This window comes from Perissodus microlepis, chromosome 1 (assembly GCF_051167445.1).
Source record: "Perissodus microlepis isolate ML-2025 ecotype Zambia chromosome 1, ASM5116744v1, whole genome shotgun sequence".
Classification (NCBI taxonomy): Eukaryota; Metazoa; Chordata; class Actinopteri; order Cichliformes; family Cichlidae; genus Perissodus; species Perissodus microlepis.
Genome location: NC_140461.1, coordinates 27,793,094 through 27,815,837, shown reverse-complemented (window position 1 = coordinate 27,815,837; position 22,744 = coordinate 27,793,094). Strand labels below are relative to the sequence as shown.

The 22,744-nt window shown below is 43.9% G+C and overlaps 1 protein-coding gene across 5 annotated transcripts; it reads right to left on the bottom strand.

Moving 5' to 3' along the window:
* Nucleotides 1-1,253: 1,253 nt before the first annotated feature.
* On the bottom strand, nucleotides 1,254-22,047 carry sema6d (semaphorin 6D). Of its 5 annotated transcripts, none has more exons than XM_084931569.1 (20): nucleotides 21,804-22,047; nucleotides 14,816-14,990; nucleotides 14,251-14,362; nucleotides 13,517-13,577; nucleotides 13,256-13,318; nucleotides 13,031-13,132; nucleotides 12,113-12,203; nucleotides 11,756-11,875; nucleotides 11,359-11,447; nucleotides 10,300-10,517; nucleotides 10,082-10,213; nucleotides 9,308-9,463; nucleotides 8,765-8,938; nucleotides 8,252-8,392; nucleotides 7,928-8,005; nucleotides 7,726-7,784; nucleotides 7,100-7,156; nucleotides 6,423-6,605; nucleotides 5,272-5,513; nucleotides 1,254-5,152 (listed from the first exon to the last, which is right to left on the bottom strand). In XM_084931569.1, exons 2-20 carry the CDS (start codon nucleotides 14,940-14,942, stop codon nucleotides 4,031-4,033), a joined length of 3,327 nt encoding a protein of 1,108 aa, XP_084787695.1. In that variant the 5' UTR covers nucleotides 14,943-14,990; nucleotides 21,804-22,047; the 3' UTR covers nucleotides 1,254-4,030. The 5 variants fall into 5 exon arrangements, with proteins under 5 accessions (XP_084787695.1, XP_084787786.1, XP_084787872.1 ...); XM_084931660.1 differs by lacking the exon at nucleotides 21,804-22,047 and adding an exon at nucleotides 20,920-21,797; XM_084931746.1 differs by lacking the exon at nucleotides 7,100-7,156.
* Between the last annotated feature and the right edge of the window lie 697 nt (nucleotides 22,048-22,744).

Genomic DNA, 22,744 nt, shown 5'->3' with positions numbered 1-22,744 from the left:
ATCTATCAACTATAGATATTTCTGTTCTTACAGAAGGAAAAAAGTAGGATATTTTCTGTGTGTTTTATAATTACAGGACAGTCTGGGCAATGAGCTGGCAGAAAATGTTCACATTTATTTATTATAATTTCAGCCCAAAGAACTGTGCTGACAGACTTCTTTGCTACAGCAGCATTTCTTTAATATGTAGATAAACTGAGACATAATGTTGGAATTCAACTTATTGTTCTTATATTAAGATATCTCAGGACTTTAATGTGTAGTTAAACTTGTAACACTGACAGAAATTTCACTGAGCTGGCCCATTTAAGATCAAAGTAGGCTGTATGCGGCCCACGATGTAAAATAAGCATGACACCCCTGGTTTAGAGAGCATTTTTGCCCAGCTGGATTCAAACCGGGGATGCCGGCGTTTCGTGATACGAGTTGGACTGTGACATCTAACGGCTGCAATAGATTCCCCTGCATCCACGCTGTCATGTTTCAACACTACATCCTATGATAACACGTTTTATTTATGAATCTTTTTGTATTTTGATTGTGTTCATTTTGCAGTTCTAGACTTTGTTATTATATGTGCATTAGTTTCATATATTACATCCTTTAAAGGTGAATGAATAATCCCACCTCAAATGGCAATCACATTTTTTTCGCAGTTCAACAAACTGGATAACATGAACCCGTGATTCAATTGAATTGAATTGAATTGAATTGAATTTTATTTATATAGCGCCAAATCACAACAAAAGTCGCCTCAATGCGTGATTGCCTCTTATCCAACCATCAATTGTTTATTCTTTGTTGATGTTCCCCACAGCTTTATCAATGTATAACATAAACTAGATGTTTGCGCTGCATGCATCCAAATGTATGTGGGTGCTACTTTTGTGTGCATTCCACCACAGCTCATTGGTGGCTTAGATCTTATCCCCTGGGGAGCAGTTAGTCCAGATGTTCGGTGTCTACAAGAACATACTAATTTGGAAACTTTCCCACATGCTATCTGGTGTGGCTGACTCTGTGCCGGCCCCAGACATCTAAAAATAGTCTTAATCATTCTACAATCTGCTCCCAGAACCCAGCTAGCTACTTCCTTCCCAGTCATGTTGCAACTACCTACTACATTTCACCACCAGATTCACAAGGCCCTATCTCTCAAATCTGAGCCTTCCTCAGTTGTCCAGAAACACGATGAAACCCAGCTCTGCTGAGTTCATCAGCAGTTTGTTGTGAAAAACACCACAATGCCACCATTTCTGTGCAGTAATGTTTTATTTCAACTATACATGCCGTGTTAAAAAATGGAGAAAAAAAAAACCAACAAAAAATATCATGAAACAAAGACCATCATTATTATTTACACATTCACAGTACAATTTTACAACATATCTACACGCTCAAATACTCTGGAGATCAGCTGGCCTCTCATCGCCACGTTGCACAGTATTTAAATTAGAATTACATGACAAAATCTGGTTTATCTGCACGTACACCAGACTGAAATATAAAGGCTTCAATTTAGATTGCAACTGAAAGACCGAGTTCATATTGCAATGTACAAGGCAGTTGAACAGTGTATGCTGAGTGTGTGTCTGTGATGTCAGTGTGCATGTGTCGAGTAGAAAAGAGACAGCCCAGACTCTGGTTCGATGACAGGCAGAAAGTCTTTACATACAATCATCACTTGTAAACAAAATGTGGCTTTGGGCTTGAACAGGCAACTGACGCTCGAATGAGATTTCAGAATTCACCCCCCGCCCTCACAAAAGAAAAAAAAATTAAAAATAAGTACCCACTGCTACGAGAAATGATCCCTTGGTCGTCACTGCTGGCCAATAGAAACAATTCCTGTCCTGCAATCCTGGGGGAATTACAGATTCCGGGCGGCCATGCCAAAAGACGGCTTTTGTGTGAACACTGTTTTAATACATCGGCTGTGGGCAGGATATGCTGCGCTGAGCTGACTGCTCCACAGTGCAAGGTCTCACCACCCTACCTACATCCCACGTTCAAGAAAAATACATTCACTGCATGGCACCTTTACCTGGTGGATTAACACCACTCATTTCAACACCGGCAGTAAAGGAGGAACGAACTGATTTATATCCCAGTAGGTGTTTTTGCTTTCCCTTTGTGTGACTCGCATCCACAAATGGAATGTTTGTCAGTGTGTTTTCAGTATCGCTTCAGTTCAGATTTCCGACGCGCATCCTGCTAAAATTTCAATTTACTTGTAAATGTAAAAATCACTCATATAGCGAGCATATGACATAACATACAGAGGACCAATTGACGTTGCCAATATTATATACTGTATTCGTGAATAAGGCACACAACGCACAGATTCGGGTTCACTTGCCTAAAAATATTTATACTCCTTATTTATAGTATTTTTTAGTATATACAGTATCTTGTCATTCCCAGCATGACTCATTTGGACACATTGATAAATGTAGTGTTGATTGTACATGGGGCCACTCGCAGGAAAATCTGCACAGGGAACATGGGCTGCAGAACTGGACAGATGACGAAGATGGTACATCCACGTATTGTTCTAGGTTCAGTTAAATATGTCGCAAATAGGATTTAAAGTGGGAGGAAAAACTAGCATTCTTCTATCAGGGGACACGCACACACAGACATTTAACAGAATAAACCTGCCTTGAAATGTTGAATTCAAATATATGGGCTAAACCATTGGTGTTGCTTTAGTTTCAAAATGGTAAATTCTTTAAATAAAATAGTAAAAGATTATAAAAGCAAGTCATTTTGTTGGAAACCCAGTTACAGAATGAGATGAAAAATGCATTTTCTTTTAATACCATTGCTACATAAAGACAGAAGACTCTTGAACCACTCTTGAATTCTTACAAAGGGGCAGTGGAGGTTAGAGGAAGTTTCAGTCCCAGAGAGAGACATCTTATTTCATGTATCAGTGCGTTTGGTTGCTTAAAACTACTCCTTGGCCTCTGTCTGCAACACAACACAGACACGCACACACACACACACGCACACGCAGATGTGCACACCCATGTCACAGGCTATCCTCGACTGGTAGGGGGAATACATGCATCAGGGAAAACTCCTATATCTGAAATCAATAGCACAAACCAGTGAGCAAAATTTGAGTTGGCCATTTCTGTGTACAGCCAGCATGACCAATTCGCCACAACCTAATCTAATTACTAAGTACACAACAGAGTGACAAAGAGGTATGACCTCAGCTCTGTCCAGGGGGGTTTAAAGAAGATCAAAGAAAATATGTTGTTTTAATGAAAGACAGTGACTTAGGTCTTAAATGTCTTAAGGTGCATTCTTGGGCAAGTGGCACTAATATATTTACTGCATTTACACAAATCTGCTTTCCTGTCAGCCAACACACACACACACACACACACACACACACACACACACACACTTTCTCTTTTCTTACAGTTTTGATCAGCTGTTTACGGCCACGTGTATCTTAAAACAACACACGCGCTATACGTTTTGATCTTCCCCTCCATCTGCCTTATGCCATCTTACAGCCAAAGCTATGGCCTCTGGCTTTTCTCTGTTCACTTCACATTAGTGGGAAGACAGTGCTCAAGGGGAGTGACAAATGAGACCCATTCTTCAAGTATTCCACTGTTTTTTTTTGACCTGGTCCCACATACACCATCGTGGCCTCTGCTGGTGTCCTAAACCTCGCTCCAAATGTGGTAACGGGTGAGACCTAAGCCCAGATACACTGGGCAGCAGCAGATTCACCACTGTCCACTGATCATATCCTGTGGCTACTGTGGCAAGGGAGGGAGGTTGGCTTGCAGGGTTGCAAAGAGGCCCCAACGAGTATCTTTGGCCATATGTATGACTTTCTGGTTTTAGTGTGAGTGAATGTGCATATCATTTAAAGGGGAAATACACCTCAAGCTGATACACAAACACACACTAGGCCTTATCCCATCTGTACTCCCTCCCCCAAGCCCTCAGGGCTCAAAGCTCTACAGTCAAGGCCAAGAACTCACTTTGAAGTGTCCATGGTCTTTTAATAGCTGTACTTGTTGACTACTCGCATTTGTGGAGTCTGTGGTGAAAACCCATTGGGTTTAGGCGGCACATCTGGCTTTATTGAAGGGGTCCGTTTAAGCCCGGTGCGAGGAAGTGAGCCATGCCCACTGTAGCTGCTCTGTCTCGATACTGAGGGTGGGTGGGCTGAATGCATTCCTGGTGCCATAACTCCACCATGTGAATCAAGTCTGGAGGGGGGTGTTGGAGGCATGTAACCTCCCCTGTTCATACTGTGTTGGCGAGACACAGACACCCCCATGGTTACCCCATTTGGTGAGGTGGATAAGGAGTGCCTGTGAGATGCACTCCGCTGGAGTTGGTACCCCCCTCTTTGCCTCTCCAGGGTGCCCCCCATGCTCAGGCTTCCCGTTGGTGTAGTGGGCATGGGCACATCAACCCTCTTGGTGGGGCTGTGCCTCGGCAGGGAGGAGGAGGGAGAGTACAAGGAAGCTTCTCGACTGGGCACCTTGGGGGGTATTTCAGTCAGTTCCTCCATGGGCTCGAGTGTGAGGTGCTGCCTCGGGCGGGGTACTGATCCCTCTTGAAGAATGGCCTTGGGGTTGGCCACAGAGTCATTGAGGTGTTTTAAAAGGTCATTTAGGGTATTTCTGGCATCCACAGACCTCTTCTGGTCTTTCTTAGCTCCTTTAGAATCTGGGTTCTTAAGCTTCTTTTCAGATGAATGTGGTAGTGTATCTTCCCCATTGTCATGGCTGGGGTGGTCATGTGTAGCGTTGGGCAAGACCACGGCGCTTGGGATGTGCGAGTGTCCCAGGGCGAGGTGAGGGTGGTGGGAGCTAGAGTTAGCAGGAGTAGGAGAAGAAGGAAGGAACTGAGGACTCTTGGCAGATGAGTTGGACTCCTTACGGGACCCACTGACCTTCCCATGTGCCCTCTCCCACTGGTTTTTAATGGGCTGTAGACCTTTCTGCTGAAGCACAGGGGTAGACTCTGGTGTGGGCAGAGCAGCCAACTCGGGGGGCTGACATCCATCCCGCAAGATGACGGTTTTAGTGTCACCGTTGGGCGCGTTCAGGTCTTTGCCAGTGCTGAGAAGATTGGTGTACAACTTCGGAGAATCATTGTTGGTTTGGTACTCCTAAGAATGTGATAATAAAACCAAGAGTAAGATTAGACAGTTTCACATCTTGTTCAATGACTCTTCTCCACAAAAGCGGTATGATTGAAGCTGCTTTTTAGTTTGTAGTTTGGCTGTACCTTTACAGGGCTATCGAAGAGGCCATTGAGCTTGACAAAGCTTCCAGTGGAATCAGAGCAAGATGGTGCAGACTCTGCATCCTTGTGGACATGTCTTGGTTTACGGAGGAATGAGTCTCGGTAGCAGAACACAATTAAACCCGCTAGTAGGGCACCCATGAGAAAAGCAGCAAACACGCAGGTGATCAGGATGTTCATGTGGACCATCTGATTGGTCTCACCAGCTTGTATATCCCACACACCTACAAAACAGTGAGGCATCAGTTAACCCTCTGGCAAAAGGACTCCGTGACGTGTACCCACAGCAGAAATGATATAGTATTGTGTGAACACAGCCATGCTTAAGCTTCTGCTTTTCAACCTCCACCATACAACGTAGTTAACCACAAATATTGTTACATTCATCCTAATCTAAGATGAAGAAGAAATATGGTGAAGAAGCTGTTATGTACCCACACCCAATTTGTCCTTCTTTAAGAGGAAATGTTATGTTAGTTCAGCCGGGAAGACTCAAAGTGTGGCCTTGTCCCACGTTCCAAGACACTTTTTGTCATGCATCCAGCACTAAAGGGTTAGGAGTGCGCTCTTATCTCAGATAGAGAGCCAAGTCAATCTCTTCCCGCAGGAGATCAACCAGCAGGAAATTGATCAGAGGAAAGTGTTTGCCATCCAGGTGTTCAGATAGCTGCTGCTCTACAGAAAGTTTGTTAGTAACCACAGACATTGAAAGAGTTAGTCATCCACCATGCGGCCATGATGTGGCAGAGCTGGTCCAGTCAATGATTTACCAGCTAGGGTAATCTATTACTAGAACTAGGGTTAGAAAGTCTAACCTGCAAGAGGCCATTCCTAACAAGAGCTTTTAAAGAAACTACATTAGAGCAGTGTTGCGTAAAAGAAAGAAAGAAGATGAAGGAAATTACCATTTAAGTAAAGAAAAAAGTTATTATGAAAATAAAATATTCATCATAATATAAATGTTTAATGAAAAGACTAATATCTGCCATGCTATCTAAGGGAAAACCGTATTAGCAACCACAGTGTGTTTGCATATATGTGTACTTTCACATTAGCGTGGCTTAGTGACATTTCCTGGCAGCTATCAGATCAGGCTCAATGCAGCATGCTGGCTGCCTCCCCGTGGGCCTTACCCTCTTGGCCCCCTGGGATAGAGTCTAAAGAACGGGAGGTGGCTGGGTCATCCTGCAGCACAAAGCGTGAGCCGTAGAGCTCTGGATCAGGCCCAGAGCTGGGGCTCTGACTGGGTATGAGTACTGGGGGGTGTATGGGCCCACTGGGCTGGATAGTGACTGGCGCTGATGAAAACTCCATGTCTGTGGTGACAAACAAACTGTTAAACTGTGCAGACGAGTGAAAAGCATACTGTTATCATCCCAGTTAGTAGGCATCGTTAGAGTGTATGGAAAAACAAAAGAGTAAACTTTATCACAGTTTAAATGATTGTGCTTTCAAATACCAATAAATGTACATTTTGAACACAATTTAAAAAGGAAATAAGTGATGGTTAAAAGAGGAGTTGGTACACAACAGGAAGGTTGCCAAGGTATAGTGGAGTAGGCATGCAAGAGGGAGGATGGATCAGAACAGGAGGTGATGGGTGAAAAGGAGGAAGTCAATCGTCGCCCAGTTAGAGTGCTGATGTTGCCTGGTGGTTCGGTTATTGATGGCGATGAAAATGAACACAGGGAATATTAGCATTCGAGAGGTGTTTGATACGAAAAGATGAAGGGAAGCAGGGGTTGAAAGAAAAAGGCAGGAGATGCTGAACTCAAGGAAAGAAACCATTTGAGTAAAAGATCAAACTAACCAGAGGTAGGATCGCCAAATGATTTGTAATCTGGCGCTGAAGTAGTGCCCAAAAATGCTAAAAGAATTAAAAGGGACAAGAAATCATTATAAGGAAACTCTGAAAATTAAAAGAAAAGAAAAATAAAACTCCTGAGAGACACTAAGAGTGCAGCTTAGTTTAGGTTTTAACAGGAAGTATATTAAGCACTCGGCCAGCAGTGTCATTTTCTTACTGGAGGCACTCTGGTTCTGATCAATACTGTGGTTCAGCCATGGGTCATGTTTAGCTGATACATATGAAGGGACAGGTGCAGTGAAATCAGTCAATGTACATTTTCTAGCCGTGACATATCACAAGACCTCTGTCATTTGCACCGGCTGAACATGACCCTCAATTGTACATGTCCATGTTTCTGCCTCACGGGCGATATTAGTTACAGGTGGCCATGTACTCTATGTAGATATGTGTGTTAATACTGCACGTAAGACTAATGTAGGGGCAAGTTACTGGAGTGGTTACTGATGTGAGTGTGCAGGCTCATGGTGTATGCAGAGATGAGTTTGTGTACAGTGTGTGTATAGCTGCATGTGTGTGTTTGTATATGTCTGAGGACAAATAGCATGGCATGGAGATGAGATCGATACCTTGACAGTCTCCGAGGTGGGCCGTGTTTCCAAATTCAACATCCTGCTCATATCCAGCCCTGAAAAGAGAGAGAGGGAAAGACATAGATAGAAACAGATATTAATCCAAAATAGCAGCAACAACAAAAAATAAATAAATATTCTTGTCATTTTCTCATCTGTAATATTTGCGCTTCATATTGCAGGTGGGCTGTGAACTCACAAAACACCCGGCTGTATCCTCTCACAGGCTCCGTGAGGCTTCCAGCCACAATAAGGATCCCTTGATGCAATGCAGGACCTGTTATGGCAAAAACGTACACAAACACACACACACACACACACATCAGAACGCCAGGTTTAATCATTCTGGAAAGAACGCTATAATCACTTGTGACTGACTGAACATTAACCACAAGGCACAAGGTAAAGCTGTTATCGTTGCTTTTATGACATTTAGCCAAAGAACAAAACAATAAAGCTATGACTGGCTGTACAAAGGACATTTTTATTTAACCTCCTACGTGTGCAGTAGTGCATCACTTACTTGTGGCAGGAGGAATGCCTTTCACAGCGGCTCAAGGGAATACGGATGACACAGCTTGAAAAGGCGACATAAAGGCTGTGTGCGTCTTTGTCCACATGCAGCGAGAGGACACGCTTGTCATCCTCACGGTTAGACAGGCACCTGGACAGGGTGGAGAGAAACCTAATCAGAGGTCTATCAGACCCGTCTGTCTCCTGTTTCAGTCTCGGAAGATTTAATCACTTGTTAGGTTGACGACTCACAGAAGCTTCTTCTTACAGTTTAACAAGAATTTAACCCCTGACTCCTGGCAGTGTGCATTTTAGCTTCCACAAATCACACACACACCAGACAAAAACACAGCAAAACAAAAACACACACATGCACGTGAGCACAAAGCTGACAGACACTGCCATCTGTGCCAGGAATCATCACTGTAAGAGTTGCTGACTCCACAGCCAAAAGACAGAAGGGGAAGAGGAAAAGAGAAGAGGGAGCAGACAGAGAGAGGGTGAAAAGTGCATGTGTGCCTACTTGGCCCTGTTGAAGATGTCTATTTCCTCCAGGAGCAGGCTGTCATTCAGAGACACGGTGGAGGTCTTGGCTAAAACCTTGAGGATGACCCCCGACTCAGCCCCGATGAACACCACTGTGTAGTTCTTGTGGGGTCCTGCTTCACTGTCCACAGCCAGCGCTGTCAGCCTGTACCTTTATACGTAGCAGAAGGCATGTGTTACTCACAGCAGGGGTTATTTCATGCAAAATAGGAAAGACTATTTGAATACACAAATCCCTTATACTCATCAACATAGGTAAGGCCTGTTTTATATCTTTGTGTCATCTATGGATACTATTTACCAATTTTCCACTGAAGGACTTCCTTCATCCACATTTGAAAAATACCAACAGATTCACAACAAATGTTCAGCTGTCATATAGATCTGGGTCGTGAAAGATCTTGGCAAGATTTTTGATTACTTTTTATTTTTAGGAAGACTACTTGGTTATCCTTCCAATAAAGGTATGATCTGAAATCACAAGTTTTAAATGTAAGATATATGCTCTTTATGTGTTTACCTGACCCGTGTCTTGGTGAACCAAGGCTCATCTCCTATAGAAGGCACAGCTGTGTCCATGAGGGGGTGGGACTTGATGAACTGCAGGGTATCGTCCGGGAACTCGACGGAGCTCTTAAAGGACGCAGCTGGACCGTGACCTGCACAGCTCCCGGGTCTAGGATAGAGAGTGCCATTGCACGGAGGGCAAAAGGTCAAAGATCAGCCTATATGATCGCACACCAGGGAGTAATAATAATGTGTTCTGAGATGGATGGAAAAGTGCCACGAGAGGATGGGGGAGAGTAGCAGGTGCTTATTAGGATCACAAAAAGACCTCAGCTGGAGGCATAAAATATACATATGCATGGTTATCCTCCCATAAATGATTTACTGGGGTAATTACGTGCTTCGTGGACTCTGTGTTTTGTACGCAGGGCAGGGCTGCAAATATAGGCGCTGACTGTAAACAGGTTAAATATGCAGCGCATCTAATTATACTAAATTAATTATTTAATCGTCAGCAGATGGTAAATGTGTGTGCTGGGTCAAAACTAATAACCTGGTGCAAAAGATTTCATTTCACTGGGTTTAACCTGGACAAAGAAGGGTTAAGACAAGGTGAAAAATGACAGGCGGTAAACAGCTGACGAGTCCAGCACCACATCTGCTTGAAGACGAAAAAAAACCCCCATCTTTGGACATCGCCCTCTTAGTTTAGTTTCTTGGTTCCACGTGCTTAGCAAGGTTCAGAATTTGGATATTATTCTGAGGAAGAGAAAAGATGAACTGTTACCGAGGTTTGGGTAACTTCTCCTCTGGGAACGGAGTCCACACGGAGTCAGGAGTCTTCTGCTCCTTGAACCGGCCCAAGAATACTTTTTCTATATCAGCCATGGAGAAGGCACACACCGCTGACCCTGGAATACTGCAGAAAAGGAAAAATATCTAGATAAAATCCCCTGTTTGTTTGAACTCTTAATTCATCCCGCAGCAGCAGCAGCTACGGCTCACCTGTTCATCTGCGTGGTGAACACACCCACCACAGAGGGAACCCCGTTGATGTCGATGATGTCAGTGATGGACTGGAGCACATCAAAGTAGAAGAAGGACTCCCCCGGCACGGAGCAGTTCAGTCTTGCCTTCACGAAAGAGGTCCAGTGCTTCTCCAGCACCCTCTGTGACCCACCCACGTCATTTTTACAGATTCGGGCCACGCGGGAATACACAACCTGTGAGGTGCAGAGGTTTTTTTGTTGTTGTTTTTTTCCCAGAGAGGACTGAGGCGTGTGGATGAGGAGGGCATCTCAGTGAATGCCACTAAAAACACTTCAACATGCTGAATAATGCATCTCCTCATCCTGTAGCAACTCAGCACAGATGACTTAACAAACAGACTCTCTCATACTTAACTTGTTCACTCTGACTGGAGCAAATATTTAAAAAAAAGAAAGAAAAAAAACACAAGCAATGGGCCTATACTGACTTAAAGCTGGGCCAAGTGTAAGTGTGTTGGACTGCGCATACTGCCAAGGCTTAAAGCATAAATCAAGTATGATAAAGCAGTTGGCTTGGATAGCTTTAATTATTTACCAGTGCAAACCTCCATCAGAGCCCAGGTGTCACCCCAGCATTAGTTGGGTTGAAATATTCATAAGCTGGTGGCTGATGGAGGATGCCGGCTTCCTGTGGCCCGGCCAGCTCAGGATGAGGCATGGTCAAATCTGAGGTTGGCTTCAAACATGGTACATTTATAATGCCATCTGCGTGTGTGTGCCTCACAGGGAGAGGAGTACACAAAAGCGTGCAATCTCTGTGAGACAAATCCTCTCCACTGTGTAATGGTTTTACGTTAGTAGAACATCCCTACCAAACACTTGTCGTTAAATTTCTCGGGTATTCTAATGTGATGTAGTGTCAGCGCCTGAATGGGCCCCCATTACCACCGGGCCCATTTGTGGCAGAAACGCAGGCACTGAGGGAGGCGTAAAGCTGTAGTCTTGGATAAAGGCCTGCATATGCTGTCTGTGTGGAATATGTGATGCATTATAAACGGCAGGTGCACGGTCTTACCTTTCCCAGATTGCTGTGCTCCACTGCGATCTCCCGGTAGAAAAAGTACACATAATTCCCATACTCTGCAGCATGCAGGAAATGAGGTTCTGAAAGAGAGACAGAGGCAGAGAGTTGAAGTGTATTTCTGCACTGTCACCACCACTGTGCATGTTGAATATTTCAGGGATTTGTACAAGGCTGTATATGACTGGGGGTGACCTAGATTGCCTGTGAGAGAACAGGCCATATCCTCCTGGAGCTTGGCAAGGCAGGGGAGCTCTCTATCACTCCAAAAACAACCCTGACAGCCAGCGCACATACATATACCACGCAAAGGCACCATGAGCATCGAGCTAGCTGGCAGGTAGACACATGTATCTCAAGTGAAGTAAGAGGAGAGAGAAACAAAGATTACCTTTCAGCCATTTGGAGTCATACTTGATGGTTCTCAAGGCTGATCCATCACCCATACTCCGATAGATGACAGAATCGCTGGCCTGGAAGTCAGCTACAGTTGCAGAATACAGCTTCCCTTCTAAGAACAAAAACAAGAAGGAAACACAGTCACCAAAAAGTAGGATGCGCTGCTCTTGGAGCCTTTGTTGTTTTGTCTTCTTTTATAGAGCTTAATTGGCCGAGTTGCTAGAGCTGCAGGCGCAGTTTTACCGTGGCAAAGACACAGGGGTGATAATGAGAGCGTAAGTAGGAACACATTAGTTGTTCTTTGGCGAGATGAACTGCATGCGTGGGCGGGTGTGTGCTTGACCCTTACCAGCGAAAAGGGCAACGTTGGTTTGCTTGGAGTCAAATGGGCACCGTGCCAGTCCATTGATCTCTTCCCCATCAAACTCTAGGTTATCCAGCTGAAGGGAACGGAGCGATCACCCACACATTAAAAAGAGCTTTCTCAAGAGGCACGGTGCAAACAATCACACACAGAAGCACTGGTGCACACATAAATCACTGAAAGGAATCTTGTCAAATTTATTAAAAAAAGATAGTACAGGAAGTAAAACATTGCTGTTTGTCTAGTAACAGTCCACATTTGGTGTACAGTGGTCCCTCCCTATAACGTGGTTCACCTTTCGCAGCCTCGCAGATTTTTTTTGGTACAATTTTGCATGGGTTTTTTTTCCTTCCCTTTTTTACTACGCAGTGTTCTGCATCCTGATTGGCTGTAGACTGTCAATCAATCTCGTGCCGTGTCTCCTGTACAGTACAGAATGCATTCAGCTTGTCAAATTTACATAAATCTTCGATCACTACCAGTGTGACTCTGAAGTGCTGTACTGTATGTTTGTAATTGTTCTCAACAACGAATACAACAATGTCGATGAAACGTTTTGCACCGTCAAAGGCGACCGCGGGTGCCTTTGGCTTCATTTGATAATACTGGATTTATTTTTCTACGAAGGTTTGAACGGAGAGTGTTTAAACAAGAGAGAAAAAGTGTGAAAATGCTCATGCCTGTCTGAGAAAAGGGTATAAAGTGTGTTGTGAGGGGTTTTACAGCCTTAAAGCATCTATAATAATTGTAAAAAATAAAGTTGGCTACTTCGCAGATTTCACCTATCGCAGGTTATTTTTAGAACGTAACTCCTGCAATAAACGAGGGACCACTGCATGCTGTTGTACACAGCCTGCATGAGCTTTGCCTAATGAATCACAGGCTCTGACCCTGAATACTGACCCTGTAGTATCTGCACATTGGGTTGAAGCCATTAGTACCACAGATGAACACCAGGTCATCATTTCTCGGAACCAGAACTTTGATGAAGTTGTGGCACTCGTCCTGGAGGAAAATGCACAACATTAAATTGTGTTTTCAGAGGTTTGTAGTTTAACTTTCTGTCCGTGTCATGGGTGACCAAACAAAAAGTGTGCGGGTTAATGATTTTTTTTCCCCCCTACTTACTCTGTGTTTTCCCTTCACAGCACACATCTCTCTGTCAGCTTGGCCCGATCGCCATGTTAGTTTCTGTAAAAAAAAGAAAAAAAAGAAAAAAGAACAACAACATGAGGTATCAGACACATGCGTGCGACATAACACGCAGGCACACACTTTTTCCACTCTCATTTTACCACCTGTCCACTCTGTGATGAATGGTTCAGTATTTTCTATGAAGCCCTTTCAGTATTTGCGGATTGAGAGAGCAGCTTGTGGTGAGAATCTTACCCGGTAAGGAATGATCTCATTCCTGTAGGATTCTCTCAGGCTGACTAGGTACACCTGATCTCTGTGGACGAACAACAAAACATGCAGCTCAGTGACAACAAGGAATATATGCTTACTTACTGGGTCTTTGTGTGTGTACATTAATCAAAGTATTTTATTATTCTCCCAATTATGAGAATATTTTGTGTCCTTATCATTAGAAGGCCTCATTTACTATAGAATAAATAAATGAATAATCGTGAAATTTTACATTTTTATCAACAAATACACAACACAATTTCACTTCACTTTCAGTAAAAACATGCACATTTCTAGCATACCATCTGACAACACCGATACATGTGGTGGTGATTACAGGGGCTCCAGAGGGGGAAGGTGTTATACTGTTAGATGTCAAAGTGATTTCCTGCTACAATATTACAGTAGTGCTAGTGGTCAGATTAATCCCACTGCCCATAAATAGCAAAAAGAAATGTAAAGATGCCAAGAAATCCCTGACAGCGCGTCAGGCCGGGAAGATAGACGCCTTTACTGGATCAATACCAGCCATATACATCAGATGCACGACCAGAAGCCAGAGATCCAATAACGCTAAGAGCTCACCCTCCCCGCATCCCACCCCTTTATGCCACTGTTTACCTGCCAAGGAGTGACTGAGTATATTGGTGAGGGGGAGAGGTGTGTGTATGTGTGTGTGTGAAGACAGTATGTGTGTGTGTGTGTGTTGGATTTACCTGCCAGCGATGAACAGAGTGTCCTGTATCGTGGTCATCAGCTGAAAGTCAAGGCGATGCTGGGACTCGTTGCCAGAGGGCCTGCCTCTGAATACAGGGTACCGCCGTGAAACTGCAGTGACAACAAACATGTGCTATTAACGGGAGGCTAATGGTAAAAGCAAACAGTGATACGCTGATAAACCACCCTGTTCTGATTAAACATATGGTTATTTGTGGGAATTATGTGTACGTAGACTCAACTACAGTCTCTCCAATCAGACCTGTGCGTCATTGTAATGTTTCTGTGTGTTCGATAACGGCTGCCTGTGCCAGCATACCACTCTGTTATTCCATTACATCACAGCAGATTGATTTTATTACGGTGGATATGGGATGCTAGCGTCTAAAGTATGGACCCGATGAGAGGGAGAAGGCGCTAGTGTTTGTCTTAAGTTTTTGTAACAATATTCTGAGTGGAGCAAGTAAAAGGTTTACATGGGGATTTATTTATATTTTTGAGTGACATTCGAGTAATTATAATTTCAACCCGGTCTCTGTTGAGCTCATTTACAGGTGTACTCACAGTGCGCGTCAACGACATCGAGGGGTACGATGTCCTCCGGGAAGCTGACTGCGAGGAGAGTGCGCGAGACTGTCAGTAACAGCAGCAGCAGCAGCTCACTGAGCAGAAGCGCAGCTTTCTGGCCCATGTCTGCTCACAGACGACACTTCCTGTTTCACACTGGTGGAGGTGTTACCTGGAAACACACACAAAAAAATGACATGCTCTCGTTACTTGACATGTGCTAAATATAATCTTTTGTACCGCTGTGAACTACGCGAACCGAGTCCAAACCCTTTGTTAAACTCGGAGCAACAACTGTCTCTTTTTCAAGCTTTTGTGATGCAAACATACAGTAAAACGCTCTCGTGTTTATTGATGACTGAGCTCTCAGTGGCAGCACTTGGCACTTCCCCTCTACCTTTTCCTGCATCTGTTGTCTAAGGGAAGGTCAGCCAACTGACCGGTGGGGTGTCTCGGTGTGTGTTGCAAAGAGCGGAAGTCGACTCTGTTAGAAACGTGGCAGGCCTGCTGTCTCAGTACATCTGTGCTCTGATTGGTTTGTACTGGGCCAGGCTCAACACTAATCAGCACATTGCAACTTCATCATCATCATCACAAGTGTAGCCTCTGCTCTAACCTTAGCACACCTCTATCAGCGCTCTAGTTGTGGTTATTGCTCGAGCTTTTCCTTGGGGTCGGTGTGCTTTATTGCAGCGCAGTGATTCACTCATACTTGTATTATGAGCTCCTACTCATGTACAGCTGTTTTGACATTGTAGTAATTTTTGTGGATAAAAGCTTGTACAGGATCTGATTGTAGACATGATACACCAGCAGTTACTTTGGCAATAATTTATTGTGGGAGTGGCAGGGGTTTAGTGTGTATGTTAGTGTCTGAAGGAGTACTTTAGAGACAGACTGTGTCTGTGCATATTAATGATCGGTGTACATTCAAATATTTATAAGGCAAACAAATTATTCATGCAGGCAAAGCCTGAACGGATATAAACAATTTCCTGGGAGACGTCACACAGGCAGAGGGATGGATTAGCCAGGAGCGCACTTGGATGCGCACACACGCGGCTGCACATATGTAATCACTCTTTCAAATGGTGTAATGCAAAGACTGATGTGTGTGTTGCACGCGAATGCACACATGTGCGCGCGCACACACACACACACACAATATTGACTCATTTTTCAATTAGCCCCAAAGCACACCTGCTCCAGTGCTGTCTGTGAGCCCTGCCTGCCAAGCCATTAGTGCTTTGATTGATCCACACAGGAAACATGGCAGATCAGCAGCCAGAGAAGGCAATCCATGGACTTCGCCATATCTGTAACTATAAATCGAGCCACTTTCATCTTGATATTTTTTGAAGAGCCTCAAGCTTATGAAAAAAATGTCCAGAAGCTTAGTTTAAAAACACTAAATAAACTACAATGCATATGGCTGTTAAGTGAATTAATTATAAACAAACATGGCTGTCAAGTAGAAAATGAGCCGCCGCGAGGTGTTTACCTGACAGCAACAATCGGCATGTCATCTTTTTGTTAGAATGTAGATGGCATAACTAATTTGTTGCACAACCTTTGTGCCAGCATGTTGATGTAAAGTATGCTGTGTGTGTGCGTCCATTAATAATCCAATTTTAGTCTAAACAGCTACTGTGTGATGGCATGTCACTAAAAAGAATGAAAGTAGTGGTGAGATGGAATCGGGGTAATGCCAACATGTTTTAATCATCACCAGTGTGTAATCATGGCTATTCAGGACTCTGTGGGATACTGAGGCCTTTCAAGAGCAATGTCATTATGACTGGATAATGTGAGGCATGGATGAGACAACGCTTAATCTCAATTAGTCCACTTAGTGGTTAAATTACAGGTTTGATGTTTTGGCAAAAAAAGGGGGAAAAGGGAAGATTTTATGAGGACCAAAAGGGTTGTTTGCTCTCTCTATAACTACAAACATCAATAATGTTAAAGCAGGCAGTAATTCTACTGTAGTCACAAATGAATCACTGGGCAGAACCCATCCACAGATCTATGGATGCAGTTTCCCCGATCTGTGCAGAGCAGCAAATGTAAGAAACTTGATCCTAACGAGGACTGATGACGCGACTCTGAAAATCCTTAAAAGCATCACAGCTTTTTTTTTTTTTTTTTTTTTTTTTTAACTTCCTCATTCAGATGCCTCTCACACCAGGAAATCTGTGTTAAAACGCAGGCAATAAATAGCTGAATTTCTAGAAGCCGGAGACAGAAATAGATACCAAATACTCGATGGCTGAAAAATAGAGGCCCTGTGAAAGTAAATAAACCGAGCTCCTTGTTTCAATTCTATAGCGCTATCGTTCACACTGCAGGCTGTACCTGTGGCCAAAAACCTGGCTGTATTCAGAGGTAAATGGTTTCCTTACCTGTCAGAATTTTACACTCCTGCTTAACACGAGCTCTTCAGAAGCACTCACATTCATGCCACTTTTGCCCCTGTACCATTCTCCCCCACTAAACAATTCAGATGAAAAGAAGAGGAAAAAACACTCTAAGGAAGGGCGAAAAGCTCAGTGCCATTCTCCCATGATTCCTTGCATGGTAATAGCCTTGCTGTGGAAGGCAAAGGCTTCCCTCAGAAACTTTAATGTAAAACAGAAACAGAAGACATTCAGAGGTCAGTGATCTAAAATTACTTCTCAATCTCTAGCGAGCCCAGCATGTTTTCTATTGACTATTCCTTTACGCTCTCCGGCTCCTGCCCTCCTGTGTGTGCATGTGTGTGTGTGTATGCACACATATAGGCCTCAACAAGCCTGGAGACGCTGGGCTTGTCACGCATCTCACTGCCATTCAGTCTTGCCTTACTCTACCTCTGTTATTACAGGCTTTGCAGTGTCCTACAACCACGCACTTTCCCTGCTGATGTTTTTGGCTCAAACCCATGGTGTTAAACATGGGGGGAGGAGGAGGAGGAGGGGGGGGGGGGGGGTCGAGTGGACTGCTATTTCTGCTGATGGTGGGTGTAGGGGTCTGTAGCCCAATTCTGGTAGTTACAGGGGACGCTTTAGTGCTCCTTTAGCTTAAAATGACAGATTAACACATACCCTCCTCTTAGCTGTGCTTTCGTTGGCATACAGTACGTAAGCCATAAAATCTCCTCAATTGCAGCACTGGATGAATGTGTTTTTGCAGGGAGGTCCTATTGGGAGAATTTGGGGATAGTAAAAGGATAGCAAACAACAGTAGTGCGTGAGGATTTTGTAATTGCGTGTGAATGTGAAGGGCGGATGTAATCCCAGCAGAACAAAAGGCTGCTGCTGCTGCTGCTGCTTGAGGCTGCCTGACTTGTCATCTTGCACAACGGGAAATCGGATGACCCGGGAGTTCTTTTTTGTATTTTATTTTTTTACAAAGTTAAATTATTTAACTATGTTTGTCTAAACTGGGGTGGAACAAAATTTTGTGCTGCTATATACGGCTTTGATTCCTCTTGTGACTGCTTTATCGAGGCGCTGTTGGCAATTGCGGCCACTTTGAATGGCGAATTGACCTTCCAGAGTGACTACTTCATGACTCCTTGTGTTGGCACTTATCAATGAATGAGGTTGAAGTAAAATTAAGTGAAATGACTCATGGTGGCGAAGAAACTTACAGACAGAAAACGGTGGACAGAGATGGAAGGCGAGCTATTTGGCTAATTGGACGCCATAAATTTGAATCCTGATGAAAACACACACACACTTATTACCCACAGGGATTTTTGTATTTACAAGGGCATTTTTCTCCTTCGTATAACTTTAATATCATGCCATAGTTGATTACCTAACATTATATCATGTAATGCATCTTTGCCGTGTCAGTTTTCTAATGATTGGCTCCTATCGTGACCTAACCTGTATTTCTGCACCATCACCTGTCCATGTATGACTGTCTGTTTCAAACCCACATGCGTCCAGTGACACGGCTGTTAAAACTCTCAACTGTGGTCCTTGGAAAGTAATCAAGATGCAGCCACACAGGAGATTGAGCCAGCCAGATGATTAGAGCAGCTCCCAGACATGCCCACAAATGATTAATACTCCTTTTCCCCACTTGAGTAATAACAAGCACCCCCTAATCACAGGCTGTTTACCTAAGGATCCCTTCTGAGGGGCTTGGTTGGACTTGTTGCTTCAGAGATCTGGCTGAAGGAGAAGGCTGTGCCACCCTAAACCGTGCTTCCCTCCCTTTTGTTCTCCACCTTGGGGAGAGGAGGAGTGAAACAGGAGAAAGGCTGTTCTCAGCAGTAGTTCTACTATTATAGAGCACAAAGAGCCTGTGCTGCAGGTGTGACCAAGAAACAAAAGGGGCTCTGGGCAAGTCAACACAATAGAGCCCCACCCCCGGTCCATGGACCCATGTTCCGAAGAGCTTTTTCGAGGCTGCGAAAGGGACTAAGAGGGAACAAAGCAAAGTATAAAAACGTGCCCACTCTGAACGCGTCACATAGGGTCTAACTTTCATCTCTCAGCCAATTAAGTATGGAACAATTTGATTTGTGAACAGCAGTTTAGGAACCTATAAGGCTACAAAGGGTTAATACTGATCACTGTATGGTTTAATGGTGGTTGTTCCAGGGTTACGGCCGGCTGTAGAGGAGGTCAACGGTGATCGTTCTGGTCACTGAGTTCTAACCCTCTGGAAAGTGAAGCGAAGTGAGACACACAAGCCAGCTGTGCTGTCAACAAACCCATGGCTTGGTTCTGATGTCTGACCCGGCCACAGTCTGATGGCCTTGCCGATATTTCAAGTTTGTCATTTCAGCAGTTAGGCCGAGCTCTCTGATCTCTGAGACATGGTTCAGCCAGCTGAAAGTTTCCAGGGAAATGCAAACATCCTCCTTTATCCCTTATTTCTATAAAAACTTAAAGCCTTTGGGAGAATTTATAGCAGCAACATTTTGACCACAAACCAACAATAGTTAAAAATGAGTGAACACTTCTGCCAATAAAAAAATATATATGAGTAGAGCAGATTAGTATGGCAACAACTACAAAATAAGCCCCTTTTGCTCTTTTACTTAATTTAGCCACATGTTCCTAAACCTTAAGACACAAATAATTAAACTCATCACGCCTGGATAGCTCCTTATGAAACAAAAGAACTACCTCGACTCCCTTGCTTTCATCATTTTTCCTCCGTTTCATTTTCTATTTTTCAAGTTTTGCCTTTGGATCTTCTCCTGTTTTACGCACACAGTCCACGCAGCAGCCCGGGCTCGAATGCATGCATTATATGGACTGGAGCATAAAGGCATTCCAGTTTGGCCCGTGGTAAATCATTTCAGACCCCTTTTAGTCCACATGCACAACTCATACAAAAGACAACAAAGACGCGGGGGACATCTGTGAAGTGACAACAGTGATGGGGCTTCGTTTAACTGCCTCCATAGCACTTAATCTATTCACAGGGCAGGGCTTCCGTGCCACTCTGCCTCCAGAAAGGTTACGAGCGCTTTTGCAATTTATTATCCAATATGTGACTTTAGTAATGGATCAGGGGATGTATTATATGTTTTAAAGACATCAGCAAACGACCTTCATTTTCCACTGCTCGTCCAGTTTGCCTCTTAATTGTTTAACAGCCGTTTGTTTTCGCTCGTCTGCGCAGATTGCCTTTGATCCCAAGTTGATTTTTTTGTAAAGTCAAAATGCCAGAAAACACTTTTATTCCTGCTCTGAACAGTTTAACAGTTCAGACTAGAAACGCTTTGTTATTGGGACTGAAATTGTAATAAAAACAGGGACACTCGCCTGCACGGAAGGTTAAAGGAAAACGTTTGCGTGGCTCCAATTATATTTCTATCAGCATGATTATAATCAGGAACCCATTTGCACTCGTGCTTTCAATAAGCGGGACGTTTTACTCGGAAACGTACTTGATACTCTTTTATAGATTATAGTGACTAAGTATAGCGCTCCGGATAGAGTGGCCAGTAGCAATAGGCTATGCCCTTTATTCAATCCAATAATATTAATACCAACATTTAAAAAACAAAAAACACGTATTTTTTTCTAAAAAACGAAAAAAGATGCGCTTTATCCATGGTTTAATTGCAAAAACAAAACACTGGGCACACCTACCTCAAGTATCCGATTTCACACATGAACGGGGCAGTCCAGCAGAATGTCATATTCCTTTGGTAATCCATTTGCGAGAAAACCCCCAGCATGTAATATTCCTGTTATTTTGCGCTCCATCCGGACCCCACTTTTCTCTTTTATCCAGTTGCGCACAGATTTCAGCTCCGCTCGCCACACATTATTGTGACTCTTGCCTCTGATGAGTCTCTCTCCGTCCCCGGGCCCCTGCGCTCTGATAAGTGAGCTTCAAAGCTCTGCCACGACCGCACCAGCCCCCCTCCTTCTCCCTCATACACTGTTACACCAGCCCCTTTTTCACTACGATTAACTTTGGAAACCAGAGGGAAAAGATATAAACATTAACGATGCGATATCCTTAGTACGCCTCTCTCTGACTTAACTGATCTAAAACAACAGAGGGTGCGCGGAGAGCAAGATAGCGCATGTGGGATTTACGCAAAACTATCCTCTGTGATTCTTCTTCTTTAATAAATAAATAAATACAGATATGGATCGCAGAAGTTTGAAATCACCGGTTTCAGAGACAGATTTAAAAGATCGGAGGAGGAACTGTAACAACTACAATTTTCCCCCCTTTACTGGGAGTGGAAAGCTTTGGAGCTGGACGGATTCATTTTGCCAGCCCTGTAAGGAATGAATGAATAGTGTGCTGCACGAAAGCACTAGTAAAAATAGTCCGGACCTCAACTATTTCTGTCCTGCAACCATCGGTTTTGCAGAGCAGCATAGCGACGTGGTCAGAAGAAATATTTTGTTTCCCAGCACTTCTTCTCTCTAGTTTTTTCTCCCCCCCTCCTCGACTTTCACTGCAAAATACGGGCGCAACAAAGAAGCCTGTGTCCACATAGCTGCAAGGAACTCACCTCATCGGAAATGATTATTTTGTATCCTTTCGCGTTGCTGTAATCTCCCAAAAAAGATTCTGCGCGTCTCAGTGAATCAACTTCTCCAGGCTGGGAGAAAAACAAACTAATGCACGGCAAATGGTGTAATTCGACCCGAGCCCTACCAATGAACAGCGCTCTTCCTCCAGTCCCTCCCCCAATCATCCATCTCTCCTCACTTGGTTCGGGCTTCTCTTCCTTGCTAGGGCTTCCTTCCTTTCTTTTCCTAAAGCATAGAGAAAGAAAACAGCGACCCTCCTCCCTCTTCCATTTCTCCTCCTGTGTGACCCCATATTCGCCCCCCTTCCCTCTTCAGTTAAAACCCCATCCCCCAACACCAAGTCAGCAAGAGCTTCTAGTTAAAATCTTTACAGCTGAGTTGTGGCAAGTGGACTGCTTAGTAAAACACAGCTTTAGCCATGTTTGGATTTGAGGAAGAGATTTAGCTCAAATCTGTGTTTAATTCAGCAGGGCATGGTGAAACTCATGGTTTTTTTTAATCATTAAAGATTACAATATTTTTGCAAAGTAGCATAAAAGTTTTACTCCTGTGCAAATGCATGCAACACAGCCAGTTCAAGTTTTGCATGAGCATTATTCTTGTAGGGAAAATAAACTGCGAACCTTGCTGCATGCACAGCAACTCTGTAGTGATGTTAAAGTATCTTTTCTGTATATGCATATGCAAATATCATCGTGAGCGTCTTCCCCAAACTTGACATACATGTGAGAAGTCATTCCGGCCAGGTTTGCAAACCCGCACAGAAGAGGCTCATTTTCACCCCATTAGAAAAGCAGGTTGGCAGATGTGTGAGGATCATTTCCAAATGAACATCCTCACCCACGATAGCACACACATACACACACACACACGCACACACACACACACACACAGAGTCCTGACAGGCCCTATTATGTTG

Coding starts and splice junctions, on each gene's coding strand:
- sema6d (XM_084931569.1), bottom strand. CDS start 14,942: ATGGGCCAGAAAGCTGCGCTTCTGCTCAGTGAGCTGCTGCTGCTGCTG. Junction 10,518..11,358: donor AGCACAGCAATCTGGGAAAG/GTAAGACCGTGC, acceptor TGCACCTCACAG/GTTGTGTATTCCCGCGTGGC. Junction 6,606..7,099: donor ATTTGGCGATCCTACCTCTG/GTTAGTTTGATC, acceptor TTGTCACCACAG/ACATGGAGTTTTCATCAGCG.